Source organism: Leopardus geoffroyi, chromosome A3, assembly GCF_018350155.1.
Source record: "Leopardus geoffroyi isolate Oge1 chromosome A3, O.geoffroyi_Oge1_pat1.0, whole genome shotgun sequence".
NCBI classification, from domain to species: Eukaryota; Metazoa; Chordata; class Mammalia; order Carnivora; family Felidae; genus Leopardus; species Leopardus geoffroyi.
This window is the reverse complement of record NC_059336.1, coordinates 119,808,956-119,833,869: the sequence shown is the minus strand read 5'-3', so window position 1 is coordinate 119,833,869 and position 24,914 is coordinate 119,808,956. Positions and strand designations below refer to the sequence as shown.

The following is a 24,914-nucleotide window of genomic DNA, read 5'->3' as shown; positions in this document are numbered from 1 at the left end:
CGGTACTGACCAGGACCTGGACTTCCGAACTTTAGATGTGGAAGGTCTTTCCAGAAAGCTGTCCAACCGCATAAGCCTCTCCATGTGTAGTGCACGGGGGTCTTGTTCTTGGTCATGAGAGAAGTCCATCTCAAAGACAGCTGGAGGGGACACATCCAGCTCCAGAAACATTATGTTTTCAGCCTGTGGTGGGAACATCAGACCAGACGTGAGCAGCGGCCCTGATGATCGGATCCCTCAGGCACTCAGTAAATCCTGGGTGTAGCGAAGGTGATGAGGTAGGTAGAGCACGCCAAGGTTATGAGCATCCCTCCCTTGGACCCTCTCTCCTCCCGCCCCTTCTATTTCCCAGCTTCTTACCCTGTACCTGGGGTGGGACCCCATTGCCATAGCAACCCGAGCATACTGGCTGATAGGCCTCTTGTAGCCCACGGCTGACGTTGGCCGTTTCTTCATTTGGCTGTTATTGCTGTGGGGAAGAGGCTATATTAGAATGGATTTCTTTTGAACAGGGGGAAAATGACATCATGAAGAATTAAGTATCATTCAAGCAGGCAGGAAACTCCGCAGACCGTGGTTCACAGGAATTTTCTTCTCATTGTTCTAATACAGCTGGACAACTAAACACTATCAAAACACAGGAAAGCATAGATTTCTTTACTCTTGCGTTTTTCAGTTCTTTTTTCCCCCCACAGTAAAGAAGGTTTGATTAAGGGCTAGAATGAAGAAAGGAAATCCAGTCTTCTTTCAGCTCTCAGCTTCATATGCTGATTTCACACATTATGCAAAACCGTTGACGATTAGTGGTTCTGGTTTTCATTTTTCTTCTCAGGAGTTTGTACAAAAAAATGATTAAAAAAAATCAGGCTTGAAATGCAAGGGTCCCAAAATAGCCTAAACAATCCTGGAAAAGAACAAAGTTGGAAGACTTACACGTCCCAGTTTTAGAACTTATTACAGGGTGCCTATTACAGGATGGCTCTGTTAAGCATCTGACTTCGGCTCAGGGCATGATCTCCCAGTTCATGAGTGCAAGTCCCACTTTGGATGAGTTCGAGCCCTGCTTCGGGTAAAACATGAACCCCGCTTTGGGTGAGTCTCACTTCACTCTGTCTCCCTCCTTCCCTCTGCCCCTCCTGGGATTCTCTCTCTTTCTCTGTCCCTTGCTCATTTGCACCTTCTCTCTCTCTCTCTCTCTGTCAAAAAAAAAAAAAAACTTATTACAATGCTACAGTAATCAAGGCTGTGTGGTACTAGCATAAGGACAGACATATAGACCAATGGAAAAGAACTGAGAATCTAGAGACAAATCCTTATATTTGCAATCAATTGATTTTCTATAAGGGTACCAACTGAACCACCCACGCACCCCCAAGTTTTTGTTTTTTAATGTTTACTTATCTTTGAGAGAGCGAGAGGGAAAGAGCTAGAGCTCAAGGGGGGGTGGGGCAGAGAGAGAGGGAGACACAGAATCCGAAGCAGGTTCCAGGCTCTGAGCTGTCAGCACTGAGCCGCAAGATCATGACCTGAGCTGAAGTCTGATGCTTAACCGACTGATGCTTAACCACCCAGGCGCCCCTGTTTTGTTTTTAAAGAAACGTGTTTGCATGCTTAGAAAAAAGTCTGGGTATTCAACAAAATGCGACTAGTTACTATCTTGGGATGGTGTCATCATAGATGACTTTTATTATCTTTATGCCTTTCTGAAAAATCTGAACTTTACAATGAAGATGTATAACTTTATATCTAAATATCTCAGACATTCAGAAAAGTGTAGAAAATAATATATATGTATGCTTACCATCCAGCTTTGTCAAATCATTTAACATTTTGTTATACTTAAACTAAATCTTTTTTTTAAAGAAATAAAATGTAGGGGCACCCGGGTGGTTCAGTCAGTTAAGCATCCAACTCTTGATTTCAGCTCAGGTCATGATCTCCAGATTTGTGAGATCAAACCCCATGTCAGTGCAGAGTCTGCTTGGGATTCTCTCTCTCTCAAAATAAATAAATAAATAAGCTTAAAAAAGGCAAGAAAATGTAGACAGTTTTTAAGACTCCTATTTCTCTCTCCCTTGAGTTAGTTACTCTCTTGAATTTGGTGCTCACCAATGCCATTCCTGTTTTTATTGTTATTTTTATATGTGGCTATTCGTAAACAATTAAATGAGTATTTGTATGCCTATTTCTAAAATTTGAACTGTGTGGTGAACATACCACATTTTTGTGTGCTCAACTTTTTAAGATTTATCCATGCACCTCTAGATTAGATTATTAAAGTTTACTTATTCGACTATTTTAAGGTTGCAATATGTCAGCGTGTGTGTGTGTGTGTGTGTGTGTGCGTGTGTGTGTGTGTGTATAAAATATATATTCTTTTGATGGACATCTAGGTTGATTTTTTTTTTTTTTTAATCTACTATACACAGTGCTGTTGTGAACATTTCTGTACAGGTATCTTCGAATACATATTCAGAAACTTCCCTGGGGTGTACCAAGGAATGGAATGGTTCCGTTGTAGGGTATGTGCATTTTCAACTTTACTAGATATTGCCGTATTGCTTTCCAAAGTGGTTATACATGAAAGCTTCCATTGCTCTATATCCTAGCCAAATCACAGCATGTCAGGCTTCTTACTTTCAGCAGTTTGATGAGTGTGGTGTATTACTTTTATTATTCAAAACAAAGAAACGAAGATAGGAGAGAAATCAAGAAAAGTATTTCCATTAAAATAAAATAACACAGATTTTGGAGTAAGACATATCTGAGTTTGAATGTTGGCTCTGCCCCTTAAAGCTGCGTTACCTTGGGAAGTAGCTTAATACCTCTGAGGCTCAGCTATCTCGTTTTTTCTTTAAAATTTTTTAATGTTTATTTATTTTTGAGAGAAAGAGAGAGAGAAAGAGAGAGAGAGAGGGAGTGGGGGAGGGGCAGAGAGAGAGGGAGACACAGAGTCTGAAGCAGGCTCCAGGCTCTGAGCTGGTAGCACAGAGCCCGATGTGGGGCTCAAACTCGCGAACTGTGATATCGGACCTGAGCCAAAGTCGGACGCTTAACCGACTGAGCCACCAGGCTCCCCGGCTCAGCTAGCTCTTGCCTGTCCCCCAGAACTGCTGAGATTAAGCGCGATAAGGATTTAGCATAGCTCACAGCAAGGGCTGAACTCATGGCAGCTGTGATGATGATTTATTCTCAATTCTACTTGCTAATTTCAAGCAGGGATACAAACGAGCCATGAAAAAAAAGCCAAAAGGCAGACAGAAGACAGAGGAGGAGAAGAAACAGGCCGAGTAATTCACAGATAGGACATCCTGTCCTTGGAGCTGACAGCACCAGGCCCGCCCTTCTGCGGCAGAGGGTGAGGGGATATGGCATTCCTGTGGTTCATTTTAGCAAGCCTATGAGGGAGTGCGGGACCCCACTTTAAGGAGGAAAACAGGGAAGGATGAAACCACAGAAGCCCCAGCTCGCTCAGCTGCTGCATAACCCCCGGGAGCAGGGAGGCTGTGCCCGTGCGCGTGGGCAGCCGCGCCCACAACTCAAGGGGAGGGGGGGAAATTAGTAACATAACCACTTAGCATTTATAAGGTGCATCTGCACATCCCATTTGAACTCTGCAGTCATCTCCCGAGGTGTAGACAGGGCAGACAAGGAGCCTGAGGCTCAGACAAGCAAAATGCCTTTTGTGCCTAAGGTCAAACAATTAGGAAGAGACTCCGAACTGGACCTTGCCAAATTCTCTTTTTAGGATGCTGTACTGTTTCTAGGAGAACACCCGGAGCAGGCTGGGGCGGAGTGCGCCCTGAAGGCTGCAGGCTCTGGGAATGGGACAGGGGGACAGGGCTGGGCAAGCGGAGCAGTGCATCGTGTGAGCTGGCAGCCTGACCCAATAAAGATGCCAGCGCTATTCTGGGTGACATGCGGGAAGAGGGGGCTGGGGGAGGGGAGTCTGTAATTGGGACACCAAACTTCCCATCTACGCCCTCTTCTGCCCCAGGCCTACTTTCCATGATTGATCCCTCTCTAGTAAGCAGGTTGTGGCTGACAGCCCAGAGCGGGAGGCCTGGCTCTGTATGTATCCGCCCCTCCTGACAGAGACCCACAATCACTCTATGCCGGACAGATCCTAAGAGTTCTCATATGACCCTCCCTCTCAATGGCTGCCATCACAGTATTTTCCCCTTAATATTAAAATCTCATCGCTCAGCTCTGTCTTAGGGACTGACCCCAATCTCCCTATCAGCTGTCTCAGCACACACACACACACACACACACACACACACCTTTTCCTGTTCTGTTCTGAAAACTGGCATCCAACACCATAGGGTGAGTTTTCCTTCTGGGTCTTTCCCAATCACCTGCCACAGCAAACCCGACTTGTCTCCGCAATCTGGTCCCTCTGTCCCCACAGGCCAGCTCTCCACTCTGCCTAGCCTGCCTGGGGAGGCCGGAACTTCTCCCTGTTTCAGATTCAACTCCGATGTCACAGACCTGTGAATAAATCTAGGGACTCAACCCAGAGCCGAGAATGTTCTTACTGAGGTAAACTTTGCCTCTGTAATGAAACCTGTTTAACTATCCGGATTCTATTTAGAGCAAGGAATGCTCTCTCTCTAAACTTGGAGAGCGCCCGAATAGAAAATCAAATTCTAAAACAAAAACAGCAAGGGGCACGTGGGTAGCTCAGTCAGTTGGGTGTCTGACTTTGGCTCAGGTCATGATCTCGCTGTCCGTGAGTTCAAGCCCTGAGTCCGGCTCTGTGCTGACAGCTCCCAGCCCGGAGCCTGCTTCAGATTCTGTATCTCCCTCGCTCTCTGCCCCTCCCCCACTCACGTTCTGTCTCTCAAAAATAAATAAAGATTAAAAAAAAAAATTTAAAACAATAACAGCAAACCAAACTGCCCTCCTGCGGCCCTTCTAAGGGATGAAGGCAAACTGGCTTTTCTGGAGTCCCTGTAATTATAATATTGGCTTACTGATATATGATTATTGATTACATATTTATTGATCATCTCCTCTGGGGCTTGGAGCCCCTCCCCCCATATTACCTCATTTCAACCTCAATAATCCTGCAGGGCGATTTACTATCTTGACTTTACAGGTGAAGAAATTTGAGTTCAGAGAGGTTAAAAAAACCTTTTCCAGGCCACAAGTGGCAGAGCAGGGACTAGAATTCAGTATGTTCTAAACCCAAAATCTAGTCTCTTTCTGCTGCACCATGGCGCCTTTGAAAAGACTCTCTGGTGGGGCGCCTGGGTGGCTCAGTCGGTTGACTGTCCGACTTCAGCTCAGGTCATGATCTCACAGTTTGTGGGTTCGAGCCCTGCATCAGGCTCTGTGCTGACCACTTGCCCAGAGCCTAGAGCCTGCTTCAGATTCTGTGTCTCCTTCTCTCCCTGCCCCTCCCTGGCTCACACTTTGTCTCACTCTGTTTCTCAAAAATGAATAAATGCTAAAAAAAAAGAAATGAAAAGACTCTCTGGTGGCTGGGGTCGCAAAGGCCCAAGAACTAAAGTTACAAACAGAATTGTGTGACTATAAACCAATGGTTCTAGACATTGTCAAATACAGACCCTTAGAGGACAATTTTGTATCCATACAATTAAAAATAAAGTCCATTATGAGAAACTAAAAATAAAAGGTCACACATGTAGAACAGTTCCTGCTGGAGCTGGTTGCAAAAATGGGTTTTCAAAGTAACTTTCATAAACATTGTGATAGTGGAAGGCACCTCACCTGTGTAGCAACCAGTGGTGGCACAGAGAGAGTGAAGAAAAAAGAAAAAGGGGGAGTTTTCCCAAAAGAATTTGATATGGGCGCGTTTCAAGAGTTGCCTGGAGTAACACCTTTTAAATTTTTTTTTTTTTTTCAACGTTTATTTTTGGGACAGAGAGAGACAGAGCATGAACGGGGGAGGGGCAGAGAGAGAGGGAGACACAGAATTGGAAACAGGCTCCAGGCTCTGAGCCATCAGCCCAGAGCCCGACGCGGGGCTTGAACTCACGGACAGCGAGATCGTGACCTGGCTGAAGTCGGACGCCTAACCGACTGCGCCACCCAGGCGCCCCAGTAACACCTTTTAAAGGCACTGGGAAGGGCATGTAGGGGCAAATGCTTGTAGCTGGAGGAGGAGGAGGAGGAAAACCATTTTTCCAACCAAAGCCTTCTTTTCTCTTTAAATAAAATTTTTTTTAAGTGTTTATTTATTTTTGAGAGAGAGAGAAACACACACACAGCACGAGCAGGGGAGGAGCAGAGAGAGAGAGGGAGACCAAGAATCCGAAACAGGCTCCAGGCTCTGAGCTGTCAGCACAGAGTCTGACTCGGGGCTCGAACTCAACAAACCGTGAGATCATGACCTGAGCCGAAGCCAGACGCTTGACGCTCAACCGACTGAGCCACCCAGGCACCCCTTTTTTTTTCTTTTTTTTTTTTAAAGTTTTATTTAAGTAATCTCTATACTCAACGTGGGGCTAGAACTCAAGAGTCGCATGCTCCTCTGACTGAGCCAACCAGGCACCCCTCCCCAACAAAAGTTTTCTAAAGGGACAACATGACTTCAGGTAATTTCTTTCCAACAACGCTTTTTTTTTTTTTTTGCTCTTCCTGTGAGTGGCCTTCAGTGTTTTTCATCCCTAGAGTACCAAAATAAAGCAAAATATTCCACATGTGAATTGAGCAAAAGGAACAATGCCCTGATTAAATAGGCTTTGGGAAAAGAGTTTTTCAGCCCTGCTGAAATGACGCTGCAAATAGTGAGACCCGGTGCCCCCCTTCCTCCCAGGGAGGCAGCTTCTTCCGCCCCCCACCCTCAGTTTTGCACTGCGAAATGAGGGGTTTGGGGCAGACAGTGTGAGGTCCCGATGAGCAACGCTTGCACCATGATGCTACCCTGTGGCTCTCTGTGCTGAGTCAGAATCGCAACTAGGATTCCAGTTATGAGGGAATTATTTTTGCTTTATTTTAAAGCACCAACTGCTAAAAAAAAAAAAAAAAAAAAAAAAAAAAGTAACTAAAAAAATTGTTTCATATAAACACATCCTTGATCTATTTTTTACTTTTGTAATTTCTGTGATTTTTAAAAAAGTTTTGAGGTAAACGCACAGCAAAATGGTTAGCAAATAACATTTTAAAAAGGAAAAAATTTTTTAGTAATTCAGAATTGCATATAGTTGATCACTTGGCATTTACTTATTTACTTTTAATTTTTATTGATTTTGAGAGAGAGAGAGAGAGAGCTGTCAGCACAGAGCCTGATACAGGGTTCTAACTCATGAAACACGAACTCATGAAATGCAAGATCACGACCTGAGCCCAAGTCAGACACTTAACTGACTGAGCCACCCAGGCTCCCCCCTGGTATTTATTAACTTTTTTTTTTTTTTTTGAAGTAGGCTCAATGCCCAGCATGGAACTCAATGCAGGGCTTGAACTCAGGACCCTAAGATCAGGAGCCGGATGCTTAACTGACTGAACCACCCCAGTTCCCCTAATAAAATTTTTTGAAGTAATTTATTTATTGGAGTTTTTTCTTAGAGAAATCTATAATTGTTTATTTTTTTAAGTTTATTTATTTTGCAAGAGAGAGAGAACAAGCAGGGGGAGGGGCAGAGAGAGTGGGAGAGAGAGAGAGACAGAATCCTAAGCAGACTGCACTGACAGTATGGAGCCTGATGCCGGGCTTGAATTCACAAACCATGAGATCATGACCTGAACCAAAATCAAGAGTCAGATGCTTAACCAACTGAGCCACCCAGGTGCCAAATCTATAATTGTTTATATCCTTTGTATTTTAAGTACAGTAGAGATTATCAAGATGTCATTATTGCCTTAATACCTTTTATCCTTACCCAGATATATTTTAGTATTTTTATATAAAATACATACTTTGTATGTATTCTGAGCAGGTTATACACATTCTGTATAAAATAACATGGTTAAGGTGTGAACATACTTAACCATTATTTTGAAAAAGCTTGTGAATGTATTTCTTTTTTTTTAATGTTTATTTATTTTTGAGACAGATAAATCTGGGAGGGGCAGAGAGAGAGGGAGACAGAATCCGAAGCAGGTTCCAGGCTATGAGCTGTCAGCACAAAGCCCCTACATGGGGCTCGAACCCACAAACTGTGAGATCATGACCTGAGTTGAAGTCAGATGCTTACCGACCGAGCCACCTTTCTTTTTAATAGTTATTACTAGCATCTATTTTTAAAAAGTATTTAAAGAAAAAAAAAGTATTTAAAGCACTTAAAAAAAATTTTTTTTTAATTTATTTTGAGAGAGAGAGAGAGAGAGAGAGAGAGAGAGTGCAAGTGGGGAGGAGCAGAGAGAGAGGGAGAGAGAGAATCCCAAGCAGGCTCTATGCTCTCAGTGCAGAACCCAGTGTGGGGCTTGAACTCGTGAACTGTGAGATCATGACCTGAGCTGAAGTCAAGAGCTGAAGGCTTAACCAACTAAGCCACCCAGGTGCCCCTTAAGATAGCTTTTTTAATTAAAAAAAAAAAAAAAAATCTATGAACGATTTTTCAGTGTATACAAACTATTCTGAGAAATGAATAAACTCCTCTGAAGCATGAAACTACAAAACTCCAATCAAGATCCTTTCTCAGGTCGAGATTAAAGGAGACCAATGAGGCACTGCCTTTAAATGCCATGTCCCAGCTCAGGTAGGGAGGCAGAAAATTGCCCTCAAGGACACTATTGGGATAAGTGGCTAAGACTGAATATTGCCTACATAATAGTATTGTGCCAGTATAAGATTTCCTGGATTTGATCACTGTATTGTGGTTATGTAAGAATGTGCTCATTCTTAGAGAATACAGCTAAGGGGTCAAGATGTCTGCAACTTAATCTCAAATGGTTCGGGGATGGGGAATAAAGCAAGAGGTGGCAAAATATTAACATTTGGTAATTTTGATGAAAGGTATTAAGGGAATCCTTTGCACCGTTCTTGCAATGCTTATTTTTCAAAATAAAAAGGTAATAAACACATGACTTCTCAGAGCCTCTCATCCCATCTCTATTTAACGTAAAGAAATTCCCCCACCTGCAAACTTTCAATTCAGGAACCTGTCCAAGCACAAAATCAGTCACCCTACAGACCAGAAGCCTCACCAGCATCTGCCTCCAGCAGAGGGCACTGGAGTCGTGGCTTTCAAGTGGGGCTTCCTTGCAGAATCACCTGGAAGCTTCGAAAAAAATTTTAAGTCCTTGGGATCCACCCAAGACAGACTGACTATCTATCTATCTATCTATCACCCAAGACCTTTTAAATCAGACTCTCTGGAACCCAAATCACAGGTGAGAACCTCTGTGCTAGATCATGTACTACTATGGATCCCTACCTAGAGTGGAAAGGTGCATTTTAAGTCCAAAGTGACACCACTGAAAAGTCCTCTACCCATAAGGGGCGCCTGGGTGGCTCAGTCAGTTAAGCAACAGCTTCGGCTTAGGTCACGATCTCATGGTTCAAGAGTTCAGGCTCCGTGTCAGGCTCTAAGCTGACAGTGTGGGGCCTTCTGGGGATTCTCTCTCTCCCTCTCTCTCTGCTCCTCCTCCTTCTCTCTCTCTCTCTCAAAATAAGTACATAAACCTTAAAAAAAAAAAAGTAGTAAAAGAAAAAAAAAAAAGAGACCTCTACTCATGAACTTGCCTCTTACAAAGTTGCACAGTGTCAGCCTGGGTAGGATCGGCCTTTTAGAAAGTAGATTAAGTGGGCATCAGATGCCCCGGTGAGAAGCCACAGACCTCTATGGCTAGCTTCCCACTGACCTTTGGGGAGAATGCTGCCCTATCTTGGCATTAATATTCCTAAGATAAAGAGAGCAAAGAACCTCCAGGGAAGTGCTTTGGTATCTAGCCTCCTAAACACCGCTGTCTACAGATTTTCAATCAAGGGACAGTGGTCCAGGTGAGTGAGGCAGTCCCTTCGCCGGGTTTGAAGATCATCTTCACGGCCACCAGCAGAGGGAGCCACACACACACACACAGCCAGGGGACACAAACTGTACCTAAGAGCTGGACTACAAGGAAACAGGTGGAAATGCTGAATCACCACGCTGAGCTGAGTGAAACTATAAAGATTGGATCACGCCTCTATCATTTCCTGATCTGATTACTTCTCTGTATTCAGAAAATACAGACTGGACTGTGAGCTCTGTGTCGGATTTACCTTCTGTCTGGAGAGTTTAAAATACAGTAAGGCAAATATTAACTATCGTCGCTGTTTTTGGCACCCGAAAAAACGAATATTCACCAAACTGACAGAATGTTATCATTCACTGGGAGTGCCAAAAGGCTGAGACGCTCTTCCTCTCCGTAGGTCCCTCATGGGGCACCCGAGGAAAACACTTTGTTTTTGGCAAAACACCCTTCCTTCGTGAAGACCTCTGTGTTAGGTCTCGAGAAATCCATACTCCATCGGAACTTTCCCCACCCTTCTCCAAACGCACAGAAGCCTCTGTCTCCCGCAGGCTCCTGGCCACCCCCAACCTGGGGTGGGCCGGCAAGTGCCTAGGCCCAGACCAGGGGGAGAGAGACTCACACTCCAGCTGGCACGAGCGGCTGGAACTTCCACTGCTCCTCCTCGCAGTCCAGGAAAAGCCGATTCATGATCTTGTTCTTCTCCTCAGGGGGGATGAAGTTCTCGATGATTAGGTACCTGGGAGCAGGAATGAGGTAGAGATGGGGAACTGGGGGGGGGTGGTAAGAGACCACACAGCGCATGTGAAGGTTGAAGGATTCGAAGCAAGAAGCAAAGAGGCAGAGGGAACAGAGGAGAAAGCAGAGAATTGGAGGAAGAGGGTCCCTACAGAAGTCACAGAGCTTGAAATCACTGCTTCCGATGCAAGGACTGTAAGCTCAGGGCCTGAGGGGTGACCCGTGGCCAGCACCCAGCATGCACTTTGGGGGACTGATCGTATACAGGCAGAGCAGAGGAAAGAGAAGGAAACAAGGAGAGGAGGTTAAGCAACTCTAGAACTTAGACCTCGTCCCCATCCCTCGACACATTCTCTTCCTAAGGGATGTGGACTCCTGGGTGAGCAGACGGCTGGAATGAGGCCTTCAGGAAGGAATTAAGCCCATCAGGGAGAGGCCAGGGAGTGAGGCACGGCCGTGAGGACCAGGACCGGGAAGGGGAGGGGGCCCTACTTGAGCTTGAGCTCCCGGGTCTGCTCATTCTGCGCCTCCTCCAGGTCCTGCCGCACGCGGATGTATTCATCATGCTGGTCCTGGATCTCTGCCTTCACCGCCTGCAGCTTGGCGTAGAGCTGCGTGGAGACAGGCGCAGCTCAGAGGCTGTGCAGTGTGGCAGCGAGGCCCCTGTGACCCAGCCTGGGCCCCACCGACGCAGGCTCAGGGTCTACCAGCTGAGTTCGGGGTGAGGTCCAAGTCTGAATCTCCCTCTTGCCCCGTCACAAATCAAGGCAAGTTATTCAAAGGGCTGTCCTGTCCCTCCCAACACTAGGGCCCGTTACCTGCTCCCTCTCAGCTGCTGGCAGCATTGTGGGATGTTCAAACTGAAAGGGACCCGCGAGACCTTTTAATCCAACACCCTCTTTTTTATAGAAGAGGTAACTCAGGCACAGAGACGCTCAAGGCGACACAACTAGTTAAGAGAAGAGTCAGAATCGGGACCCAAGTACACAACAGCTGGTGCAGGGTCCAGGGAGGGGAAGTGGGCCTAAGCCAGTTTGCAAGGTGACCCATCCCACTCCTGCCTCTCCAGGGGCTCTCACGAATGGGGGTGTGGAGGGCAGCACAGAGCCTGCTGTCCCACTCCTAACCCACCAAGAGGCAGGTATGTCCCTGGAAACTGCCACTGTGGCTGGGCAGCCTGGCCGGCACTAGGGCAGCCACGTCGACAACCCTCAGGGTTCTCCAGGCTCTTCCCAGAATGGGCCGGAGTTTGCTGTCCCTATACATGCCCTTCCCTGGCCAAGGACTTGGCAGAGTCCCGGAGAGCCGACAGTCTCAGCCCTTCCCGTGTCCACAGGCACCTCTGGCTCCCTTCCTGAGCTCCCCCAGGCTGTGTCTCCTCAGGTCTCCTCGACATTCCGGGCCCTGTCCCAGGCCTGGCTACCCAAATTGTGACTCACTGATGACACTGTACAGGGGAAAGTTACCCACCGCCGTGAGGATGGCAACTGGAGACTGGAAGCGAAGGCCTTCCGAGCCTCTCAGGCCCCGCCTGGCCCAGGAGCAAAGGCTCTGTTCCACTCCAGCCCCAGACCCCTGCCTTCCCCACCCCTCACCCCGGCAGCCCCGGCAAAGTAACTCGGGGCTTCAGCAGTCCAAGCCAAGTGGGGAAGGGGCCCTACGACACATACCCCTCGGGAGGGTGACCGTTTTGGGGAGAGGCTGCCGGGCCCTCACACACTTTGACCCCTTCGCCTGTGGCATCTCACCTTCTTGAGTTTCTTGGTTTTGACCTCCACCTCCTGCTGCAGGGACGTGTAGGTGCCCCGGAGCTCCATGGTCTCTTCATCTCGGAGCATCATTTCCTGCTGCATTTCCCGTTCACGGCGTTTCTAGGCCAAGGCAGGGTACAGGGGCTCAGTGGGGCAGCGTGTACCGGGGAGGGCCAAGGGAGTTCAGGGGACAGGTGCATCCTGCCTCGCATGGGGTCTGGCTCCATGGTGACCACAGATGCCAGGGGGGAGAAGACAGTGTCCCATGGCCATGGCCCGTGGCCCCTGCTTCTACCCCAACCTCAGTGGAGCCTCTTTGAACCTTCTTCTTGGCTCATATAGCTGGCACATTCTAGGGGTGTCCAGCAGCTATAGATTCCCATCATACTGGCTTCCCAGCTTCCTCACCCTCTCCCCTTGCGGTGTCACCGATGACTGGTAGGACCAACAAATTGTGGTTCTTGAAGACTTCAGATGTGGTCATACAGATGGAAAAGAACATTTGCCCTTGTGGCAGGAATTAACACCAGATGCCCCGTAGAGGCTGATGTCATGGAGAACTGCCACTTCCTCTCAGCCGTCGGCGGGCAGTGCCCTGGACACAGGCAGGCTCCGGGGCTGGTGGACCCATGGGATCCAGGGCATCGGGTCTCAGGTTCTTAGCACTGTATTCCAGGGATCTTGAGTCCATGATGGCTCACTGCCCCATGCCCTCCAGAGAAGACCTCAAGGCCATGCACCCCCACGAGACCTGAAGCCCCCAGCCCTACCTGCTCCGCAATCTCCTGCCTCTTCAGCTCCAACATCTTCTGCTGCTCATTGGTGTGATCCATGATGTTCCTGCCCCCGATGAGCAGCTTGCTCTCCATGGCCTGGGGACACAGAGGGATTAGGTGAGGGGCTTTTCAAATGGCCACGGCATCACCAGCTTGAGAGGTTTGGCTTCCCTGCTCCGCGGTCCTTCCGGGGGTGGACAAAAGATGTATCCCAGACAGGGCCTGTGGTCCTCACTGAGAATAAAGTTTCCCCTCCAGCCTCCTGGGCTCCAGCCCAAGGCTCCCATTGTCAAGAAGACTGTCAGGTGAGGCAAAGAGAGGGCATCCCTCGGGGAATATAGACACCTGATCTGTTTGCTTTGGATACAGATGGAAGGTTGGTTCACCATGCCTAGGAGGGGCGTGCAGAAGGCATCCTAATCCTGGCTTTCGGCTGGAGCCGGTGTTCAAGAGTGGGGAGCAGAGGCTCCAGGCAACAGGCAGCCCAGCTCTTTAGCTAACTGGCTCCTGACTCAGGAAGAGGGCTCTCAACACAGGTGTAATCTTCAGCTGACACAGAACGCAAAAGAAAAGGAAGACTCTGCAGCACTAAGGGGCAATATGAGGTTCCAGAAGCGGCATGAGCCCTGGAGAGCTCCAGAAAGACTCGGGTTCTGCCCACTAAATGCAAGGCCCTGGCCAAGTTACCCCCTTCGGCTCTCACATCCGTAACACAGGAACTGCTCTGTTCCAGGGAGGCCGACAAATATTTGCTGGGTACTATGTGCGAGGGGCTGAATTAAGCCCGTAACAAACACCATCTCTGATCTCCATCCTCACCCTAAGAGAAAGGTGCTATTGCTTTCCCCACTGAACAAATGAAGAAACGGAGAGTAACCAGCCTGAGGTCATGCAGCTAGTTAACAAAGAGGGAAGATTTGAACCCGCCACCCTCAGTCCGTGAGCCCCTGTGCTGGGTGAAAGCCCCCAGCCCGGTGCCAGGCACACGCCTGCCAGGGGTGCTGGTTGACTCTGAAGCTTAACTGGTCATGGATTTGTATAAACTGGGTAACCTGTGACTACATAAAATGCACTTCCATTCTTGCTAATCAGAGGGTGCTGCCCCAGGACACTCCAGCTGTCCTCTGATTTCATCCCAGGCTTCCCGGAAGGTTGAAATCACCTTGAGCCACCAGAAGATATTGGCTGCCTCCCCACTGGAAAATTTCCCAGTGGAACCGGCTGACCTGCTTGAGGGCTCTCAAAGCAGACGGTGCTGTCACAATGTGGGAGAAAGGAAGACCCTTTGCCACCTGTGAGAGCCCCATCACCGTGGACAAAGCGGGACAGGGGTTAAGGGTTGCTTTTGGGGGTCAGAGGTTGAGCTGTGTGAGGATGCCATTGGGCGCTGAGCAAAACCGGGCCAGTCAGAGCGGCCCCACACAGCCTCCAAAGCCAAGGGCAGGGCTGCCGCAGAGCAAGGGGCCCAGGATAGCTGCCTGTCCTCACGGCCACACCACCGCCACCTGCTGGGCTACTGCCCCTCCCCTCCAGGCCTTGCTGTGAGTTACTATCTCACCACCCAGCCCCCCCGCCCCCCACCACAGGCACAAACTCAGCCTAGATTCTTCCTTCTCACCCAAGGCGGCTATCCTTTCAGTGAGTGACTCCTTAAATCTTGTGCCCCAGGCACGTTAGCTTCCTCACCCCAGGCCCTGCCCTGCGTGCAACCCCCCACCTCCCCTACACCAGGCCAGTCATCAGACCCCTTCAAGTCTGCCTTGTTAGGGCTCGCGCCATTCCCACCTTTTCATCCTCACGACCGACACCTGCTGACACCTGCTGACTTCACTGCGGTCTCCATGACTAACCTGGGTTTTTGCCATGGACTCCCTGCTGCCTCAGTTTCCCCTTCCATCCATCTCCCGCATGACACCCAGGGGCAGTCACCAAAAACACAAGTCTGAGCATGCCCCTCCTCTGCTGCGAAGTACTTAACAGGCCTCCATTCCTCGCAGGATAAAACCCAAGGTCGGCAGCAGCTCCCTGCCCCGCGGGCTGGCCCAGCCCCCCAGCCTCCCTGGCTGCCTACTCCCCAGGTGTGCCCTGTGCTCCAGTTCCACCCAAAGAATCCCAGCTCCTGCAGGGAACTAAGTCAAAGAAAGACAAATATCATATGATTTCACTCAGATGTGGCATTGAAGATACAAAACCGATGACCATAAGGGAAGGGAAGCAAAAACGATATAAAAACAGAGAGGGAGACAAACCACAAGAGCCTCTTAAATACAGAGAACAAACTGAGGGCTGCCGGCGGCGTGTTGGGTGGGGGGGAAGGGCCAAAGGGGTGAGGGGCATCGAGGAGGACACCGGTTAGGATGAGCACTGGGTGTTATATGTAAGCGATGAATCACTAAATTTATTCCTGAAAAAAAAAAGAATAAATTTATTTTTGATTAAAAAAAAAAAAGGAAGAATCCCAGCGCCTGGAATGTGCTGTGCCTTTCCACGACACCGGGCTCCTCTTCCCACTCCACGTCCACCTGGAAAATCGCTCCTTATCCTGCAAGACCCACCTTGAGCACCTTGGGATGTTTTCTCTGATTCCCTCGAATCTGCACATTTCTTCCTTTGGGCCTAACTAGGACACGTCCCTACCATTTTCCCAGAATGGACCATTACTGCTGATATCCTGTCTCCCCTGTGAGCTCTTTCAGGGTGGGAATCGTGTCTTAGTGCTCGGCACATAGTAAGTGCTCAATAAATGTGTGCTGAACTGAAAAGAATCCCTGAGGTGGTCCCAGAGAGGGGTTCTAGGTCCTTTTCCTGGGCCCGCTCATCCAGAATAGAACCGGCCCTTTCTGGCAGCTTCTCCTCCTTCAACTGACTGGCCCCCACTCACTGGTGCAGGGTGAAAGGGCAGAGCAGTGGGGTCTGAGAATCTGGGAAGCCTGGCAGGAGGGATGGGACGGGTGTGAAGAGGCAGGAAGGAGACAAGGCAGCAGTTCTGTCATATGCGGAGGAAACCCCCTCCTGCCGGGGCCATGGATAACTGATCCCTCCAAATACTGGGTAATGAGATGTTGGGGGACTTGGTGTGTGGCCTGGCTTCCCATTCTGGAACACTCCAGCCCTGAGTCCTCGCACTTCCCGTGGTACTCTACGTGACTCTAGTGTTCTTCACTCTTTGCCACCTCATAAAGACACGACTTCTCAAACTTGGTTGCTATATTAGAGTCACTGGGGAGCCTTTCAAATTCCCACTGGGGGGCCACATCACATTATAATCTTGGGCCCTTCGGCTCACGACCGGCCGTGAGAACTCCCAAGCCAGGTGCTCCATGGAAGAGTCTGGTAAGGAAGGCGCGGGGCAACTGCTGATGCCCCGGTTTTCCTGATGGAGTTAAGGACGGGGACCCGGGTTGAGAGAGAACAGGACGGGGAACCAGGAGGAAGAAAACCATTATTTTCTTTGCTGGTCAGCTGTTCCATATTTACTTCTCCTACTAAACCTTTAAGAATTGGGTCTTAAACTTTGATGTCTATTAGAGTCACCTGGGGAGCTTTTACTAGGCCCAGGCTACACCCCACTGTCAATCAAATTGGAAAGGGGCAGGAGAGCCAGTGATGAGGTCTGGGCATTGGTGTTTTTTCAAGGTTCATATTTAAGAATCACTGCTTTTTTTTTTAATTAATTAATTATTATTTTTTTTTAATGTTTATCCTTGAGAGAAAGAGACAGAGCACAAGTCGGGGAGGGGCAGAGAGAGAGAGGGAGACACAGAATCCGAAGCAGGCTCCAGGCTCTGAGCTGTCAGCACAGAGCCCGATGCGACTAGAACCCATGAAATGCGAGATCATTACCTGAGCCGAAGTTGGATGCTTAACCGACTGAGCCACCCAGGGGCCCCTAAATTTATTTTGAGAGAGAGAGAGAGCACAAGCAGGGGAGGGACAGAGAGATGGAGAGAGAGAGAATCCCAAGTGGGCTCCACAATGTCAGTGCAGAGCCAGATGCAGGGCTTGAACTCAGGAACCGTGAAATCATGACCCGAGCCAGAATCAAGAGTCAGACACTTAGCTGACTGAGTCACCCAGGTGCCCCAGAATCACTGCTTTTTGAGATTCCCCCCAGAATCAATATTACCGGGGGACTTGTTACAAATGCAGGATCTCAGGCCCTACACAGACCTAGTGAATCAAAATCTGCTTTGTAAGGAGATCCCCAGGTGGCCCGTGTGACATGCTTTAAGGGGCATGCTGTTAGCACCATCATTTTCCTTACGAAAGCTCCGACAGGTTAAGTAATCTATCCACCGTCAGTCACATCACGGCCATTAAATTTAAATGGAAAATCCAGGCCCAGGTCGGCCTGGCTCCAAAGCCCATGCTCTTTCTACTCCAGACATTCTGTTCAATGTTTTAGGAAGCAGAACCTGCTAAGAGAAGAGCAACACGTTTCTATCAGGAGAAAATCGTGTCTGACTCATCCCCATGGTTATTTCGGTACATGCGGAAGCCAGTGGCCAGAACGTTAGAGGTTAAAATACTCCTGCCTTGGCTAAGTTAGATGGGGGGGCTGGCTGGGGTCGGTGGGGGGGGGGGGTGGGTAAGGAGACAGAGAAGGGAAGTATATTCTCGTAATAGGGGGGTGGATTAGGAAAATGAAATAAAAACAGGCATCTCCCTGGATGGAAAACTGTTCAGATGTTAAAAGACAGGACTGATCTCCACTAGAAATCACACAAGAAAGAGAGCACTGGCCAGATACCCAGCTCCACAGACGCCCCCAGAGCTTCGTAAGTGGTAACGTCCAAGAGAATTTCTAGGCCGTGTGAGCTGACAAAAAAAAAATGTCAGATGAGCTTCAATTACAGTTTTACATTCTGGGAAGAAGTAATCCTAGCTCTACTCATTAAATGATAGCTGTGAGCAATCAGTTATGAGTTAAAAAAAAAAAAAAAGTGGGGGAGGGGGGAGTAATTCTCTATTGTTCCCAGAAGACATCGGCTTAATATGCTTCCACAGCTAAAAAAGCCACTAGCATCTGGCCAGGCACCATCATGAAGGCTTTTTTGGAAACAAAACAAAAATCATTCTACCCTAATATAAAATGGTGACGCAGCTCAATCTGGAGCACTGTGTGTAGGTCCCTCACTGCGTCTCTGGGGACGCGGAGAGAGTGATCTAGAGAAGGGCGGCTAAAACCATCCAAGGGCTATTAAAAATTAGGACTCTTTAGCCTGCAAAGACAAAGAAAGGTTACGAGGATAGACCTGGAAACTATACGATCAAAATAGGTGTGGGGGTGCCTGGCTGGCTCAGTCGGTAGAGCATGCGACTCCTGATCTCAGGGTCGTGAGTTCGAGCCCCAGGCTGGGGCATAGAGCTTGCTTAATTAAAAATAAAGTAAAATAAAATAAAATATGGGGCACCTTAGTGGCTCAGTCGGTTAAGTGTCTGACTCATGATTTTGGCTCAGGTTATGATCTCTTGGTCGTGAGATCGAGCCCTGCATCAGGCTCTGTGCTACGTGCACAGCCCGCTTGGGATTCTCTATCTTTCTTTCTGCCCCTCTCCCGCTCAGGCACACGTTCTCTTAAAATGATAAACATTAAAAAAGAATAATAAAATAGGGGCACCTGGGTGGCTCAGTCAGTTAAGCATCTGACCTTGGCTCAGGTCGTGATCTCGTGGTTCATCAGGTGGAGGGAGCCCTGTGCTGACAGTGTGACAGAGACCGCTTTGGATTCTGTCTCCCTCTCTCTCTGCCCCTCCCCTGCTCATACTCTCTCACTCTCTCTCTCTCTCTCTCTCTCTCTCTCTCTCTCTCTCTCTCTCTCAAATGAATAAACATTTAAAAAAAATGTTCCCTTTAAAAGATAAAATTAAATTAAAATAGGTGTGAAAAGGAAAGATCCAGGCTTTTCCAATCAGTCCTGGTACATAGAGGAAGAGCTGATACTTTGGGTTTTTTTGACAAATAAAGGGAAGTTCTACTGTTCATAAAAGGTGGTAAATTTATGGAATTGGTTATCTCAGGAGGACTGTTTTAAATATCTGACAGTTTATTAAGGGATTCTAAAGACACATTTTTTTTAAAGTAAGCTCTATGCCCAGTGTGGGGCTTGAACGCAGGACCCCGAGATCAAGAGTTGCTCTACTCCCCCAGGTGCCCTCCTGAGCACACATATTTAACCTTTTATTCTTTCTCTCCCTTCAGGAAAAAAAAGCACTAATATCAGAATAACCACAGAAATAAAACAAAATTAGGAAAAGATATTCCTCACATACTCAGCTTCTTTTATTTTCCCTGTTTTTCCAGATTTTTCCATATGCACACATCATTTTTTCACATCAACAGGCAAGGTATAAATATACACTCATGTCCTGCTATTTCCATTTTATCAAATCTCTCCAGAATTTCCTGTTACTTCACTAAGGTTTATGACTATAAATTTGATGATTGCATAATACAGCAGCTAATTTAAATATATTTCATTAACCTGCATTAGAAGATCTTTTGGTTGTGTTGGGGCACCTGGGTGGCTCAGTCGGTTAAGCGTCCGATTTCCGCTCGGGTCATGATCTCACGGTCCGTGAGTTCGAGCCCTGCATCAGGCCCTGTGCTGACAGCTCAGAGCCTGGAGCCTGTTTCAGATTCTGTGTCTCCCTCTCTCTGACCCTCCCCCACTCATGCTCTGTCTCTCTCTGTCTCAAAAATAAAAATAAACATTTAAAAAAATTTTTTTAAAAAAGATATTTTGGTTGTGTACAATGTTTATGACAAACACCCTTGTACATATAATTTTTTGGTTTTTTTAGATGACTTTCTTAGAAGGAAATTTCAGGAGTGGACAAAGGATTATAAACATTTTGTCTATCTTAGAACATACTGCCAAGTTCTAACAAGTTTATACCACTTAAACTATTGCCAGCAATAAAAAATGGAGCTGCTTTTATTACAATGTCATAGGCACAAAGTATTATCATTAAAAATTGCTCTAGGGGCGCCTGGGTGGCTCAGTCGGTTAAGTGTCCGACTTCAGCTCAGGTCACGATCTCACGGTCCGTGAGTTCGAGCCCCGCGTTGGTCTCTGGGCTGATGGCTCAGAGCCTGGAGCCTGCTTCCGATTCTGTGTCTCCCTCTCTCTCTGCCCCTTCCCCGTTCATGCTCTGTCTCTCTCTGTCTCAAAAATAAATAAACGTTACAAAAAAAAAATTTAAAAATTGCTCTAATAGTAGATATAAAATTGAGCCTTCCCATTTATTTTATATTCTCTATACCTTTCAGGTGGACTTGTGGAGGTCTGAGCTCTCCTTTCACAACATATCCTTTTACGCTTTTTTCAAGTTATTTTTTTTTTTCTTGGTGATCTTTAAGTAAGGAGACAGACCTCTGATTCAAAACAATTCTTTGTTCAGCCTCCGCTTTCTCCAGCTACCCACACCTAGTCCTTTGCTCTCTTCATTCAAAATTCGGCCTGACAGGGGTGCCTGGGTGGCTCGGCTGGTTAAGTGTCCGACTTTGGCTCAGGTCATGATCTCGCAGTTTGTGACTTCAAGCCCCACATAGGACTCTCTGTCAGAGCAGAGCCCGCTTCAGATCCTCTGTCCCCCCCTCTCTCTGCCCCTCCCTCTCTCTCCCTCTCTCTCTCAAAAATGAATAAACATTAAAAAAAAAAATTCTGCCTGACAATGTCCAAATGGATTCAAGATACCCATTTAGACAGTCAGGCAGACTTTGAGCTGCCAATCAGGCCTAGAATCTGCTGTTCCAGCCAAGACTACCAGGGCCCCCAGGTTCTGAGCCTCCCCTACCCGTACAATAGGACTCTCAGGACTGACTTCTCTGTCAGTTCTTGCTAACTGGCCTTCATGTTAGATCTCCTCCTTGGATCTAGAACTCTGCTTCAGGATCTCTCCTTCTGGCTGGGCCCTGGGCTCTATGAAGAGAATTCTGGATGATGTCTGACTGTCTGTTATCACCCCACTCCCATTTGTCCACAGCCCCTGTGCTTCTCCGCCAGCCCCGCCGAAACCCAGCACAGACGTGGTCTGAATGACAACTGAATTTGCCTTTCTGGTGACTCACCAAGTCTTGCCCACTTGTCCAGCCCACGCTGTCAGCCAAGCCTGGCTGACAGAGCCTGTCTTATGCTAGAAGCGGGGGGGGGGCTGGTCCTGGCACAACATCTGTGGGCAGGTGCAAGGTCTCAGCCCCCACCTTCTCCCCATTCTCAACCCATGCTGTCTGCTTCGCCCCCACGCTCTGAAATATGTCATGCATGACTTCAATTCTTTGCTTGGAAACATGGGTGGGATTTTTTTGTTGCTTTTACTTTTATGTCCCCCCCCCCCATTTTTCTGAGGATACCGGTTGCCATCTCCTCCTTTTCTTCAGATCTCTGTCCTTACTATCACCTATGGAGGACAGGGAGGGACAGGGATGCCTCAAATCCGTAGGCCCACTTCAGGCTGGGATTTACTAAACAGAGGGGCTGGGAATACAGGGTTCCTAGTCCCCAGGAACAGTTCCCTGGAGCTCTTAGCTGCCCTAGTTAATGCTGCCTTTGTGATCTCTCAAGGCAAAAGACAGGTGGGTGGGGCCTGTGGACAGGACTGGGTTTGGTCCTACTGGTTCTAAATAAGTCCAGTGTAACTAAAAGGCCAGCAGAGGCTGTGGGGGTGGAAGAGGCAGGGCTGGGCGCTCCAGGGCCATGGTCTGACTCTTGAGAGACTGATACAAATCACGGCAGAAGTAAGGCAGCCTCAGCAAATCATGGACCCCACCCCCTTTGCTTTACAGATGGGACACTAAGATGTGTCAACAGAGACGGAGTAGTCTAAGCCTGGAGTCTCATAATCCAGGAAATTTTAAGTGTAATCTGGGGGTGCCTGGGTGGCTCAGTTGGTTGAGCGACCGACTTCGGCTCAGGTCATGATCTCACGGTTTGTGAGTTTAAGCCCCGTTGTCGGGCTCTGTGCTGACAGCTCAGAGCCTGGAGGCTGCTTCGGATTCTGTGTCTCCCTCTCTCTCTGCCCCTCCCCCACTCATGCTCTGTCTCTCTCTGTCTCAGAAATGAACATTAAAAAATAAATAAAATAAAGAAGTGTAATCCGCTCCTACATTGACTATGTTCTTTCCAGATAATTTCCCAATTTGACCAGGGTCTTGATTCCAGGCATTAGAGGCGGCTGCTGTGACAACTGATAGCCCATTTCATCACAGGGACCATGTCAGCCTTCAGGCCCAGCTTGGGATATTCAGAGGTTCACCCCTTCCTGTGCAGGGTCCAGGGCAAGACCAGAAGGAAGAGGAAAGAGGCCTCAGTACTCATTAAGCGCCGATCTGGAAAGACAGGAGACAGCCAGGCCCAGAGAGCCACTCTTCTGAGAAGATACTATCAGGTATGATTTCACGGAAGCCAGACAGGCTCTGCCCTGCCAGCGCCAGCTAATCTATGACATTCTGAGGGCGACAGGAATCACAGATGCAACTTGCCATGTGCCTGTGGCCAGGCTAGGTCCTTTTAAGATTAATCATCCCATTTGAGATAACAAGAATGATTGCCATTTGACATAAAAGGAAACTGAGATTCAGACTGGTAAACAGACTCGCTCAAGGTCATGGAGCCAGTAAATGGCAGAGGTGATATTTGAACAGCAGCTTCCTAACTCCACTGGCGTCCTTTTCCCCATTCCACAGCTTTCTCCTGGGTTCAGGAAGGAAGGAGCCTGGGAGAGAAGCAGCATTTGGTATTTGCACCTTTGCCAATTCGGGAACCATCAGGAAAGCTCAGGGCGCCATTTCTTTCTTTCTGAGCCGAAACAGGCAGATCTCTGCTGAAGATGCTTTTGCCTGAGGCATCTTCTGGGGGCCTCTGAGATGAGTGGGTTAGAGTCTTAACCACATGCCTGGGGGGAGGCTGTCAGTATCACTAGCATCCCGGAGAGAGGCTAACCCCTGGAATGTTCATGGGAAAGGCCACCTCCCAAGTTCCACAGAGGAATGATATAAACAGCATTGGGCATGTCAGAGAGCCTGAATGCTGGTACATTTGCTATGTAATCTATTACAATCTATTTGCTATGAAATCTAGGGCATCAGACCCTGGACTTCAGTTTCCTAATCTGTAAAACAGAAGAGAATACCACCAACCTTGCAGGCTTTGGGTAAGAATGGTGAGTTGGATAACAGACGTGAAAGTACTTGGTAAGTGATAAGGTACAATCAAATGTCAGCAGTTACTTGTCAACTTGTGTTACTCATCACAAAGAGCAACACAAAACAATCAGTGGAACAGTCCTTGCTCAAATCTCTTGTTACCACCACTCCTACTGTCACAGGCCTATTTCTCCTTCTGTGGCTCCTTCGTTACAGATCTTGAGAAGATAGCAGTAAGAGAAAAAAAAAAGAAAGAAAGAAAGAAAAAAGAAAAAGAAACCAAAGAGACAACAGTAAAGGGAAGAACCGTGCTATTTGCAGTGATTTTCTGCCCCGGGGGACAGAAATCAGGAGACTCAGTCTGTTTCCTGCCTTGAGTCTCCTTGGATGGCTCAAAACACAACAGAAAGGATTGGTCTCTCAAATGCTAGGAATTCTCCCATCAAGAAGAAAAAAATTAGCGATCAGGAAGCGTATTGGCTGGGGAGTGAACTGAGCTGGACTCCGCCCCCAGCTTTGTATTGGACAGGGGATGGATGCCCCTCGGAGAAAAGCGGGAAGAAAAAAAACCAGCCCGTTCACTTCAGTCAGAAAACCACAAACACCTCACATCTGATCCCTACCTTCCTCCTTCTCCCCTACTTCCCTTGTTTAGATGTAGTGTTCTAGAGGGTGTCTCTCCAGCACCAGGGATGCAAGTGAACAACAGAACGCTATAATGTCAGAACTGGATGAGACCTAAGGAGGCATAAAGGGCAGACTCAGCATTTGACAGCCTGGGCACAGGGCCAAGGGCTTAGGTGGGTCACTGGGGTCATACAGCCTCCAGCCCCCAGGCAATGCTTGGTCATTCCTCTCCAGTCCCCACTGCCCATCATTCAGGCTGACCTCTAACCCTGGGCTCCTGACCTGCTGCTTCTGAGGTGAATCAGCAAATAGTACAGAAAGCAAGGAATCATCTACTGATCATGTCTTACAGTCCCTGGGAGGGGAAGTGACTTGTCCACGGTCACAGGATTACCAATAACTGAATATCACTGAGAATGATTATCAACCCTGGATCTCCCTCAATTATTCATTTTTTTTTTTTAATAATTTTTTTTAACGCTTATTTATTTTTGAGACAGAGAGAGACAGAGCATGAACGGGGGAGGGCCAGAGAGAGAGAGGGAGACACAGAATCTGAAACAGGCTCCAGGCTCCGAGCTGTCAGCACAGAGCCCGACGCGGGGCTTGAACTCACGAACAGTGAGCTCATGACCTGAGCCTAAGTCGGACGCTTAACCGACTGAGCCACCCAGGCGCCCCAATTATTCATTGTTTTTAAGCCAATCTTCCAACCAGGTGTTAACACATTTCTTTTATATATTTTTCCTCCCTTAAAATTTTTAGATTAGTTTTTATTTAACAAAGTACTATATGCTTGCAGTAAAAATAAAAAGATAAAGGTAAAAAAAGTATAAATTGAAAAATGAAAGCCTCCCTCCCCATTAAAATTCTTAGAAATAACCACTATTAGTGAATTCTCATCATTCCTTCCAGAAATTTAAATAATTTAAAGACTTACTCAACTATACC

The 24,914-nt window shown here is 47.8% G+C and overlaps 1 protein-coding gene and 1 non-coding gene across 3 annotated transcripts in view; one reads left to right on the top strand and one right to left on the bottom strand.

The window, feature by feature from the left end:
• KIF3C (kinesin family member 3C) overlaps positions 1-24,914 on the bottom strand; it is a 38,015-nt gene that overhangs the window by 2,731 nt on the left and 10,370 nt on the right. For both annotated transcript variants that reach the window (XR_006703729.1, XM_045447491.1), the window contains exons 2-7: positions 13,184-13,285; positions 12,411-12,533; positions 11,155-11,273; positions 10,547-10,663; positions 361-469; positions 11-183 (exon numbers count right to left, since the gene is read on the bottom strand). Coding sequence is in view for 1 of the 2 variants with exons in the window: in XM_045447491.1 (XP_045303447.1) it covers positions 11-183; positions 361-469; positions 10,547-10,663; positions 11,155-11,273; positions 12,411-12,533; positions 13,184-13,285 (743 nt within the window). In the remaining variant the exon portion in view is untranslated. The remainder of the gene's footprint in view (positions 1-10; positions 184-360; positions 470-10,546; positions 10,664-11,154; positions 11,274-12,410; positions 12,534-13,183; positions 13,286-24,914) is intronic.
• TRNAR-CCU lies at positions 18,479-18,552 on the top strand. The gene has a single exon. It is a non-coding gene; the product is annotated as a tRNA-Arg (tRNA).